General features: G+C 30.1%; 1 protein-coding gene across 1 annotated transcript in view; it reads right to left on the bottom strand.

Annotated features, from left to right (window-relative positions):
- The window catches only part of LOC139426144 (uncharacterized), a 31,921-nt gene extending 20,283 nt beyond the window's left edge, over positions 1-11,638 (bottom strand). Inside the window, exon 1 of the mRNA XM_087152846.1 lies at positions 10,998-11,638. Within this exon, the coding sequence (XP_087008972.1) occupies positions 10,998-11,638 (641 nt within the window). The remainder of the gene's footprint in view (positions 1-10,997) is intronic.
- Between the last annotated feature and the right edge of the window lie 1,726 nt (positions 11,639-13,364).

The following is a 13,364-nucleotide window of genomic DNA, read 5'->3' as shown; positions in this document are numbered from 1 at the left end:
TCATTGATTCGTGATGAACCGTTTACTTTCGAATATTGATGAATCTCCTTCCTCAATTGTGGCTAATTTCAGTTCATTCCTGCGTCTTTCCCGCTTATCAGGTTAATATTGCTGAGAATGTAGTTTTTAGGCAACATTCAACTGTTACATTAAATCATATAGGAAAAGTAGTCAGCGTTAGAGCTAGCAGAAAAGGCTATGGTAACTTCCGCTTAACTCCCTATGGCGTCACGACTGGATTTTTTTTATTATTTTTCATTGCTTTTAAAACCGTTCGTTTGGTTTAGAGGGATGATAACAAATATTACCATTCCGTTATCAGGCGCCTTCAAAAAGAATTGAGCCCTATGTGTTTCTAACGTAGCAAAGCCCTTTATTCACTGCTTTTCTTCAAAAGCGTTGAGCTCAATGCGTTTTCAACGCAGCAAAGCCCTTAAACCACTGCTTTTTGTCGAAAGCATTGAGCCCAATGATCCGATAAAGCTTCCCAATGCTTTTGCAATTATCTTCATGGAAGTGAAAATATTAATGTCCTTAATTTGTTACAAAATGTTTGCTCGGAGTTTCTCTATTATAATAACCCTTTTTCTTAAAATTATGCCCAAACTTTTTCTTTGTATACTTGTAATATTTAAATAGGTTTTTATTACAATGATAGCAATATAACGGCTTAGCAGTTAAAGATACTGAACTGTTATTGTGAGGGACTGGGAATTCGAGCATCCATGGCGGCTTCTAGCCCAACCAGTTTCAGAGCAATGGCAATCAGCTTGCCTGGTAAGTAAAGGCGGCTTGTTCGCAATGTTGGCTTCAATACCACACTCACGCCGCTGGTCATGAAATTGTAGAACCTTAGCCTTCTTGATTCCCTAGTCCATAACGGGCGGTAGTGGGAGTAATTTTTTTTATAGATTTTTCCCCATTAATTTGCATCTACTTTTGGGAATTATTAGAATAACTAGCCGCCTAAGGCGGCCAGCTGTCCGCCACGCTGAAGGTTTTCACAAATAAAGTTTTTTAAAACATAGCAGGAAATCTGAAGATTAGTGGACAATTAAAGTGTTCCTGTCCTGCAATTTTGTCTTCATATCCAGTTCTGCTGCAGATGTGTTATAGCTCTTGAGGATGTTTGAAATTATATAGCTACAACGCTTAAGAAAAAAAACAAACTAAAATGCCAAATACATGAAAAGAACACGAAAACGAATAAATTTTTTATGGTATCAATTTTTATTTCTATATAATTTTTTATGGTATCAAATTCTATTTCTATATCTGTTACGTCAAGCACTCAGGTATTATAATTTGATCTAGTTGTGCTTGTATAATTTTGATCTAGTTGCGCTTTCTACGTCATTTTGTTAACATCGTTTGGTTTGTTATTTAACATCGTTTGGTTTGTTATTTCTAAGTTTTTCAAAAAATTGGCTGGCATCAGCATTTTTATTCTTTAAGTTGTTCATTTTTTCTTTTGGAATTCGTTCCTTTTCAGCGAAATGTTTTTCAACCTAATCGAATTCTTTGCCGACTGTTCTCTGTATATATAAAGAAAATAAAGTAAATATTTTTAAAGTGTTGTGAAAAGAATTTTTAGTTGTACAAAGTACTACAATATCGCTACAAAAATTATCGTCTTCGCTTAAGAAAAAAAATAGAGCGTGTAAAGAAGAAGAAAAACTTATTATAACAATTATGAATAGCGACAAATATATCAAAGCGAAGCGTTCTATTTACGTATCGAATATGTTGCCACATTTTTAATACAAAAGTTAAACTTTTCTCCACTTTAATAAATGTAAACTGATGCGAACTTTACAATTAAATTATTAATTCCTTCGTATATTATTGGTTTAAGTTGTCGAAAATTAATATTTCAATTGTAAGGTTCGCATTAGCATACATTTATAAGAGTGGGGAAAAGTATATGCATTTTTTAATAGTTTTTTGAATATGGCTCTTTAAAGACGAAAAAGCAGACGAAAAGCATAGACTTACAAAATGACTGATAACTAAATAACTAATCCAAATTTTTGAAAAAGAAAAAAAATACTTCTTCATTATGTCAAAACACAATTATGTGCCGAGTTTCGTGCCTGGGCGAGGCTTCTGGGGCGATATATTGTGATTACAGACACACACACACACACACACACACAGCCGCTTTTATTATTATGTATAGATTACGGTGAAAATCACATACAAATTGTACGATGCTATTTTGATATCTCTCAGGGAAGATAATATTGCAGTTTGAAATCATGTACATAGTTTCTATGCATTAAAAGTTTTTATGCTTTCACTTATTATCATTGGAAACATTGAATTTTCTATGATTAATTTAATTTTATGGCCAAAAAATAACAATAGTTATCATAGTAGGGGTGTACATTTCCAAGAGAGTCCTTTATAGACTGGTTTTTCTGCTTCAAATAATCAGTAATACGTATTAATGACGTAGACGACTACCAGACACGGGGCTCAATTGCATTGAAGCTTTACTTTTGGCCGAGTTTCTCTATACTTTTGTTTATAATTACTTAACCATTATTCTCAGTCATTTATGACACAATGTCTGGTTAGTGGAACCTCGGTCTAGAATTTCTTTTTCGCCAAAGAATTTCTTATTGGGTCGTTTTCTCGTCACGTAAAAAAGAAAAAAAAATAAGCGCTGCTATCACTATACAAAAAGTAGTTGTCTGAAAGCATTGCTTTGGCCGTTCACCCCTGTTAACATTGATCAAAAATACGTTCTTAAACCCCTTTTCCCTATCTGAGTGAGGGAAAATAAGAAAAAAAAGAGATGGAAGGGGAAGAAGAAGGGAAGAAAAAAGGGAAAGAATCATTCATTTCAAAGACTATCTGCTGGTCCCACTTGCTTTGGGGAAAATGTTGTTCGGCAATGACATGTAAATGTAGGTCTCTTGTCGAAATCAATGCTTTGACTTAACTTAGAGTTATTCAGATGTAAATTGTTACTGTGACTTACATTTTTCACTTTCTTTCGTTTGTTAAGAATAAATTGCTCTTAACAGTACAAGAAAGTGTGTAAGGAAAATGAAAAAAGAATTTTAAATAAAAATAGTTTCGGATATAAAATATATTTAATAAAATAACACATTTCAGCAGATTTTCAATATAAATTGCAGCAATTTTAACTCTAATTAATAAAAACAAATTATTTGGCTTTGATTAATAATAATAAGGGTATAAAAACTAATGAGAGAGTTATTTTTAAGATCTTGGAACAAAATAATTTAGATATATTGACCTTTCGTGCTTAATAGACATTTGCAGCCTTTGTTTATTTTGTCCAACATAATATCTGCTTTTATAATTTTTACGGAATAATGAATACCCAATGATCATCCTATAATGAATGTTTTTAGAAAAATGTAAGTCTTAATTTAAAATTGAAATGTTTTTCCAAATTTTAAATGCAGAGGCTTGGTCTTTGTATAGTTGTAGTCTTTTAAAGGTAGCCATTTTGCTTTCGTTTTACACCTAGATGGCGCCATTGCAATAATAATTCTTTTTGAATTGATTTCGTTTGCTAAGAGTCAGTCCTAACGATTTTTAAGTTTTACGGTGAGATTTTAGTTGTTCAGTCTAATTTTAGTTTTGGTTTTGATATAGGAACAGGCGATAATTTAAATGCTAATTACGTCCTTTTTATATTAGCATTTCGAATGAATTTCCTTTTTTGGGAAAGTTTAGTGCTCTGATGATACTTTAGTACTTTAGCTATAGTTCAATTTTTCATTCACGCAAAATTAACCCCTTCAAGACGGACAGAATGATAAATGTTTAGCGGGTAGCGTACGGTAGCGTACTAACATGAGAGTATCGTATAGAGATCATGTCTGCTTGATCTTGGGCGGCTAGAGTAAAAAAAGGCTTGTTTTATATCTGATACCATGGACCGCGAGTATCACGTGATTACAGTTATGACCCACCAAGTACATGCTATATACGTGCTTCGTAAAATTTGTGGAATCAAAAGTCTTGTGATCAGTCGTTGAGCAGTACTATGGTTACAGAGATCTGGAGAAAATTTCCTTCCTCTTCAGATCTATGCCTAAAGGGGAAGGCCTTACGAATGAGTGGTGTTGCCATCTATTGGAGGGGCTTGACGCACCGTCACCCTTGCGGTGTTCTTTTGCCTAACGAAAGAACCACCTTCTTGACTTATTTCGCATAGGGCAATGGTTGGCTAGCTTGGCTTGTCCAAACATAACTACTGATGATTCTGTTACCAAGGTAACATGCTTTTTAACATTCAATTCATGTTAGCACATAGCATTGTCAGTGTATGCTTGTTGGAACGTTACATGGTTAGTACATTAATACATACTTGTTAAGTCATGTTATTTCTCTTTAATTCTTGTTAGTACAGTAATTGCACGCTACAGGGTAAACTTGATTGCAAATGTCTATTTACAGGTTGGCTCATTACCTGAATTTGCGCTGTGAAATTTCAACTCTTATAATTCAGAGGGCGCTACTAACATTGTTTACGTTTCATAACATATTAAATACCGACATTAAGAAACATGTTTTAGTTGTTTTGGTAACAGGATAAGAGCAATCATACTTAAGAATTTCACCTAATTGAACCTAGGAATTCCACCTAATTCAGTATTGTGAAGAGAGGTGTTTTTATTGTTTGTTTCTGTATCTATAACCGAATTTCTGTATCTGTAACAGTGAGCGTCAGCTGTCGTTCTCAGAATCTCAAGTTCATATTTCTGAAAAACTATGAATGAAATCTCATCTCGATTGGTTGAACGAACTGTCGCTAGATGCTCATAAGTAGACCAAGTTTTTTATGACCACCCTGCACCAAAATGCGAAATAATTGAGAAAGGAGCTGGTTCTATGAAATTGAGGATCACTTATTTGTTAGAAACATTGATTTTTTCTCAAAAGTTTTAAATTTGAGCCTTTTATTCGTTGCCAAAATATTAATATAATGTACGCTTTAAAAGTGTTTACCAGAAATTAACATTTTAGAAATTGGAGCAGCAATATCATTTTCCATTTTCTCCTTTTCTCAGATATTGTTGAAAAAAAAATATCTAAAATTTTTGTAGTTGTTTAAAAAATTTAATATTAGGCTGTGAAAAAGATATCTATATATATTCAAATCAAAATTATGAAAACTTGTTGCGAAAAATTGCTTACAATATTTAACCATTAATTATTATAATTTCATAGCGTTCTTATTAAAAAAGAAGTAGGTATTTTTTGTTCAAAAAATGTATCTTTATTTACTTTGAATCGTAGTCATAATTTCTCTATGTATTTTGTATTATAATTTAATTTTCTTTTATATTCTTTTCGTATTTCATATTTGCATTTGGTATAAGAATATGAAAACTCCTAAGTTCATAATTTCATAAGAACTATATTAGAATTACAGTTTCCATTGAATTTCTGCGCAGCTAACAATGATCGAGAATAATTTTTGTTACTACAAACATAATGAGTTAATAACTACAAACATAATTAACGCGTCTTTGGTTAGTATCTTAAGAGATCTAACACGTTTAACGTTGAAACTTAGGAAACAATAAAAAAAAAAAAAAAAAACGCTAAAAATTTTTTTTCGAGACATGTTCTTTATTTTTCTCATTTTAAGGCAATAGTTTTGATTGAAAACAAACGCGTACAAAACTGTCTGGATTACACAGAATATTCTATGGATCCTACATATTTTACAATCATTATGTAACGCAAACTATTCTACAGGTCTTATAAATTTTTCTAAAATTATTAAAAACAATTTCTACAGATTATGCAAATCATTCTACAAATCTCATAAATCGTTCTAAAGTAACTTGATCACGAAAAGTATTCTATAGATCATATAAATTATTCCACAACCAATGTGCATTCCTAATTTTTATATGAATCATAAAAACTGTTCCACAATCATTTATTTACACAAATTATTTCACAGCATTAATTTTATTATAATCATTGGGTTACACACATTATTTATCATGCAAATTATTCTACAATCATTGGCTTACACAAATTATTTATCATACAAATTATTCCACAATCATTGGGTTAGATAAATTATTTATCACGCAAATTATTCTACAATAATTGGGTTACACAAATTATTTATCACACAAATTATTCCACAATCATTGGATTACGTAAATTATTTGTCTACAATAATTGGGTTGCACAAATTATTTATCATACAAATTATTCCACAATCATTAGGTTATATAAATTATTTATCATGCAAACTATTTTACAAAAATTGGGTTACACAAATTATTTATCATACAAATTATTTCCCAATCATTAGGTATATAAATTATTTATCATGCAAATTATTCTACAATAATTGGGTTACACAAATTATTTATCACGCAAATTATTCCACAATCATTGGGTTACATAAATTACTTATCATGCAAATTACTCTACAATAATTGGGAAACATAAACTATTTACCATGCAAATTGTTCCGCAATCATTGATTAACACAAATTATTATACAGATCATAATTTTTTATTATCATTGGGTTATACAAATTATTCTACAATCACAGGTTACAGAAATTATTCATCATTTATATTCCACAATTAATTAGGGTTACATAAGTTATTCTGCATATTTCTAGAAAAAAATCTGCAATTACCCATACTTTCACAGTCCTCAGTTTCGAATTCCTGATTAATGAAGCTCAAAGAACATTTTTCTCCGGAAAGAAAATTATACATCCGCAATTAAATTCTTAGAACTAAAGAAACTATTTGTTTGCAAGATTGTAAAAGAGTAACTAGAAATTAGTCATTTAATCACCCGTAGTTATACAGAGAATTTACCACCCAGACAATTTGTCTTAATCTATCAGGGAATCCTTTTTGTCTCGCTGTTTGGACAATCCCCGCCAAAACTTTCTCTTGTCAACTTTGGGCGCCAAGCATCTTTACGTAAGCAAACTTTCATATTCGGGAAAATTTCCGATATCTCATTTCACAGTTACTATTACCATGCTCCGAAACATTGTGTTCTTTTGGTCTACACACTGTTATTGTTCTTAGAGTGATAGAGTTGATAAAATATGCTATCTGCTTTTTTATGCGCGTTTTAAAACATCTTGGAAGGACACAATGTTTCTTTTCATCAGATTAAACCGAAGCATTCGTCGAATCGTATATTTATTTGGATAATTTATTTTGAAAATCATTTAGCTTAGAGTAATTTAGTATCGATCTTTGGGCTTAGTTAAGAACACTTTCTACATAGTTGCTGTTCTGTTAAAGTAATTAATAGCATTGTAGTTGATCATCAATACTTGTTGAGCCAAATGTAGAAATAAACTGTATAATCAAGTATTAGGGGGACCGGAAAGTATTGTCGTTACGGCTCATTAAATATTCGTTAGTCTTAAAAACCAATTCATTTTTTCCCCCATCCGGCAATGAAAGGTTGTTGCAAACGAGGGTGAATACATTATTTATTAAAAATAAAGTCTTGATAACAAATACAAAATGCACGAAAACGACATTACTTTCCAGTCCCCTTAATATTTCAAAACGTAAAATCTGCGTAAATTAGGTTTACTTTATTAGTATTTGTCTTTTTTTCATAACTTTTTTACTGTTTATAATAATCCAGTCCATTTGGTAAGCTTCAGGCAATAAATATCTTTCATATTTTTTTTAACCCAATTCCGAAGGCAAGGAATATTTGCCTTTTGAGTTAAGCAGTAGGATAAGATTCCTGAAGAATTTTCAAGCTAAATTAATTAAAATTTATCAAGTTAAATAAGTTTATTTTTTTACATTTATTGAATTATTTTATCAATAAATTGAGCGTCAAGCGTATTAAGGAAATTCCCATCAGGCTATGCACTCTGTTTAGAAGTGGTCATATAGTAACAGCAATACGAAGTACACAGTAACACACACAGTACACAGTGACAGCAATACGAAGCGCACAACTAACAGAGAGAAATAAATAAACATTTGAATTGTAATAAGCAAAAATTAAGTAAATTTTAAATAAATTTTCAGTAATAACTTAAAAAAATCTAAAGAGTCGGAGAGGAATTGCTTTTCAATAGCACTACTCATCTTCATTGAGTAATAATATTGAGGAGAGGGTGTAAGAGGGTACACTTGCTTTTTCTTCTTAAAAACAATTAAAGATATACAGAAAAACAATTTTGTTATAAATTTTTTTGTATTAAAAATATTTTTATTCAAAAACAAATAATTAAGTAATTATTGATAGATAACAATTAAAAAATTGTTTATTCAAACAAGAATTGTAATCGTCTTGTTTGCTGTCCAAATTTGTTTACAACTTTTTCAATGAATTCTGAGGCATCTTTGATTATTTTCTTATGCATACTGAGCATGCACAAACTTGGCAGATATCTGAGCTATATTTTTAAATTTCATTTAATAAAGTATAAATAATATTATAAAGTATAAATAATCTCCATTATAAAGTATAAATAATCTCCATTATAAAGTATAAATAATCTGTAATAAAGTATAAATAATCTCCATTAGTTATTTAGTTTAACAAAGGTGTATAACACAAACTGACTTCACACAACCTTAAAACTTCATCAACACAATAAATACCAATGTTAAGCGCGCACAAACACGTTAGTATACGAAACTACTGTTTGCAGTTATTTGTGTTTCTAAGTCAGTAGCTATGCCAGCGCCATGAATATAGTTTCTCGTGGCAAAATTTGCAAGTACAAGAAATTCGCACTTTTTTTTAAATATCTTGTTAACAACGAAGAAATGTATCTTGAAAAAAATTAACAGATGAAAGTATATGTAATAACAAAACAAAATGTAATAACAGAATATTTAAAAATTTTTTTTGGGGGGGGGAGGGTAGTTTGTTAGAGGGTTGCATCCCCTTTTATATTATTTTGCCGGCGCCCTTGAGAGGGGGTACCGATTTTTTATGTTATAGATTTGTCAAAGTTAGCCCTCCTCAAAATGCAATAAACAGCAATCCAATCGTATTTTCTTTTTGCAAAAACAGGACGTAAACTGTTTGAAGATGAAGAGAGAACCATCATCCTAATTTTTTGAATGAGAAGCATCCACAGAAGTTGGTGAGCGAAGCAGATAGGGGCAGAACCTATTAATTATTTATAAGGCAGGGGTTCCTTAAAAACAAGCTTAATCATTTTGGGATCCATAGCCGAAACATTTTGAAACTCCTGATCTGTATTTCCGTAAACATTCCAATAAAAAGCTTTCTCTTAAAAATTCGTTCAACAATTTTTTGTAAGCGAAATAATGAGAATAAAAAATCCTCGATGACCTATAGTAAGTTTTCCACTTTTGAGCAGTTTTAAATTTAAAAAATAGATAACTGTTTGAGCGTTTATAATCAATCAATCAATCTTTAACAGTCTGCCAACCGTTTTATATCATGCCTTATTTCTAAAGAATGGAAGAAAAAAAAATCTTATTCAAAGAAATATTTTTTATCTGGATTACAATTCTAGAACAAAGTTCAGACTTGTCTAGCTCTTGAAAAAGACTTTTAGAATTCCATCTGAAAAAGTGTAGTTACTTTACGCTTACTTTAACACATTTTATTCAAAGATGATTTTTGTTGGCAAGCGTTTTGAAGCGCAAAGAAAAACCATATTTTATCTAATTTTTTGTAAAAATAAAATAATTGTTTTAGTCAAAATTTAAGCTAATAAAAGAACAATACATGAGTAGTATTTTTTTACAATACATTTATAATTTTGAATATTCAGAAATTCAGAGCATTCTTAAATAGATAATTGTGATTTTATTTTTATGCTTTAATTTAAAAAAAAATTGAAATAACTTCGTGGTGAATACTATTTTCTAAAATCAAATTTTGTTAAAGTTTGGTACAGTGCAATTGACTAGATATTAAATAAAGGACTTTAAAGAAAAATTGAAATAAGATTTTTTAACAGATTTATTCGTAAAAGAGTATGGTAAATCTTTAGTAAATATTATCGCATGAAAAATGATGTTTCATGAACTGAGAGGCACCATATTTTTTTCACATTTTAATTTATATATAATGCTTCGTAAGTGAAGTTAATAGAAATTTAAAAGCGTTTTCTGAAACTGGCGAATCGTTAAGAAGGCATCGTTTAAAGAATACGGTAAAAATTTAGTAAAATTCATTGCATATAAAAGTGACATTTTATGCACGGAGAGGCACCATATTCTTGTTTATATTTTGATTTATGTTTGATGCTTCGTAAATGAAGTTTATAAAGCGGTTTCACAGTATTATTTCTAAATGAAGTCATAGAATTACATACTTTAGGCATCATAAATTAGTATTTAACTGAGTAAAGTGAAAAACGTTTTCTAAAACTGGCGAATTGTTAAAAAGTCATCGTTAAAGAATACGGTAAAAATTTAGTAAAATTCATTGCATATAAAAGTGACATTTTATGAACTGAGAGGCACTATATTCTTGTTGACATTTTGATTTATGTTTAATACTTCGTAAATAAAGTTTATAAAGAGGTTCCACAGTATTATTTCTAAATGAAGTCATGGAGCTACAAACTTTAGGCATCATAAATTAATATTTAACTGAGTAAAGTGAAAAACGTTTTCTAAAACTGGCAAATATTTAAAAAGGTCAGCTAGAACTAAGGGGGGACTATAATTAAAAATCTGTTTAATTATCGACTAAAATTGAAGCGTGTAAGTAATACATATTTAATCCAATGAAAAAACTAGAATGAATGATTTTTAAACATCTTTTTATGTGATTAGCTATATTAATAATTTTTCAGTATGTAATTCGATGTTAAGAGGATACCATACCACGGGAGAAACTTTCCGTCGAAAATTCTTTCTCACCTCTTTGATAAATTTAAAATTTAAAAGAAAGAGGATGAGAGTTCAGGCAAGCCTAGAGTAAGTCACGAAATTTCAATTGCTGAAAAAGAAGTTTTAAAATATCAAAATGAAAATTATTGGAAGAGAACTTCTTCATTCCGTATTCCTGAGTTATCTTCTTCATTTCGTAATCCTGAGTTATCTTCTTCATTCCGTAACCCTGAGTTATCTTCTTCATTTCGTAATCCTGAGTTATGTTCTCCATTCCGTAACCCTGAGTTATCTTCTTCATTCCGAAATCCAGGGTTATCTTCTTCATTTCGTAATACTGAGTTATCTTCGTCACTCCGTAACCCTGAGTTATCTTCTTCATTCCGTAATCCTGAGTTATCTTCTTCATTCCATATTCCTGAGTTATTTTCTTCATTCCGTAACCCTGAGTTATCTTCTTCATTCCGAAATCCTGAGTTATCTTCTCCATTCCGTAACCCTGAGTTATCTTCTTCATTCCGAAATCTAGGGTTATCTTCTTCATTTCGTAATACTGAGTTATCTTCTCCATTCCGTAACCCTGAGTTATCTTCTCCATTCCGTAACCCTGAGTTATCTTCTTCATTCCGAAATCTAGGGTTATCTTCTTCATTTCGTAATACTGAGTTATCTTCTCCATTCCGTAACCCTGAGTTATCTTCTCCATTCCGTAACCCTGAGTTATCTTCTTCATTCCGAAACCCTGAGTTACATTCTTCATTCCGAAATCCAGGGTTATCTTCTCATTATCTATTTTCATTTTGATATTTTAAAAATTTATTTTCATTATTTAGAACTTCATGACTTACTCTAAGATTGTCTAAACTCACTTTTTCTATACTTTCAATTTGAAATTAGTTATGGAGGTGAAGGAGAATTTCCAATGAAAAATTTCTCTCATGGTATGGCATCCTCTTAATCTGTTACCTTTTATATCCATCTTATCAGAGCTTTGAAAGTATAAAATTACATAAAAATATAGTCAGTTAAATATTTCTAAAGCAACACTTATTTCCATTAAATGTTACGTAAGTAGGTTTGAATCTAAATTTAATACTTAAGAGCAAAAACAGTTTAAAAGTCGACAATATTGACACAAAAAAGTAGTATGTATCTATTATTTTTTTAATCCATTAAAATTTTTCTTAAATTTTCAAGCATTTAAAACAACATTTTTTCCTTTTCTTAGTATAAAATTTATTATTGCTTTTGAAATATTGAATATTACAACATACTTCGTTAAAGTATTCGTTATAAAATATTTTAGAAAGTCGAAATTCCTTTTTTAATTATACTTGTTTTTAAATATTTATACTTAATTTCATCCCTAATTAATATTAAAAAAAATATGTAAGAAAATTCTAAAAAAATATATAAATGGATTTTAGAAATTATAAAATAAATTCGTTTTCCAATTGAGTTGAGAAATTTAATTTTGATTGAACAATTCCTTAAGAGAGACGTTTATTTAAATAAGGATTTTTACCAAACGGGAACGAAAACTCAGAAAACTGAGTGACGGGAAGAAGAGATTTTTCACTTTATTCCGGAACTGAAGAGTTCCCATGCATAATTAAGTCATTTGAAATGCAAATTTTCATTCGGTCCTACTCTGATACCGTCGCTGCGTCAAAAGATTAACGGTGGAATGATTTTTGACTTACCACTGTCTTCCAATTATTGTTACATACGTGTTCATCCATTTAAATCCGAGGAGAGTGTTTATTGAAGTGAAGTAAAGTTAAGCAGTTGAAAATGGAAACCGAATTGGCAACGTTTCAAAATCGAATAAAGCTTTATTTTTATTGAATGTGGAACAATTAATAATCGTTTGAAACGAAAACGATGGATTAAAATTTCAGATTTAAATAGCTGGACTTTTTTAAGTCTGCATGCAAATAGATTTCGATTTACTTAAGAATATATTTACTTATTAAAAAGGTAGTTACTGCATTATCCTATAATTTCGCACAGATCGAAAACTGATTGAATGCTATCTTGTTCACAAATAATAAAACGAAATAAAACGCTACGCTTTTCAAATAAACTAAAAAAGAGAAAATAATTTTACTTTTCAGGCATAAAATGAAAAGCGAAGGATATAGTACTTCCGAAAAAAAATGTGACAGACATTTTCGGTGGGGTTAAAAGTTTGTTATGAAAATATTGCCTCTTGCGATTTTCATTTAGTGTCTAACAAAAATAAAATTATTAAAAATTTTACTTTATTATTTTCTTTTTAGATTTGTGACAGTTAGAAAGTATATAGAAGGCGAAATTTTTGATTTCGGATAAAAATGGGTGATAAATTGTTTGACTTCTAAAAGAAATAATTTTCAACTTGTATTGATAGCACGTATAAGGCTCCAGCCCCAATTGAAATTTGAGCTCTCTAACTGGTCTGAAAAAGTGAAGTGTTTGATTGCTAATGGCTTCTTTTTGGCAATAAAGTTGTGATTTTAAATTTAGCAGTCAAGAAAAAAATT

Source organism: Parasteatoda tepidariorum, chromosome 10 (assembly GCF_982258835.1).
Source record: "Parasteatoda tepidariorum strain Cologne lab strain chromosome 10, Ptep-v5.0, whole genome shotgun sequence".
In the NCBI taxonomy this organism is placed as follows: Eukaryota; Metazoa; Arthropoda; class Arachnida; order Araneae; family Theridiidae; genus Parasteatoda; species Parasteatoda tepidariorum.
The sequence above is the reverse complement of the archived record's forward strand: the minus strand, read 5'-3'. Positions and strand labels throughout refer to the sequence as shown.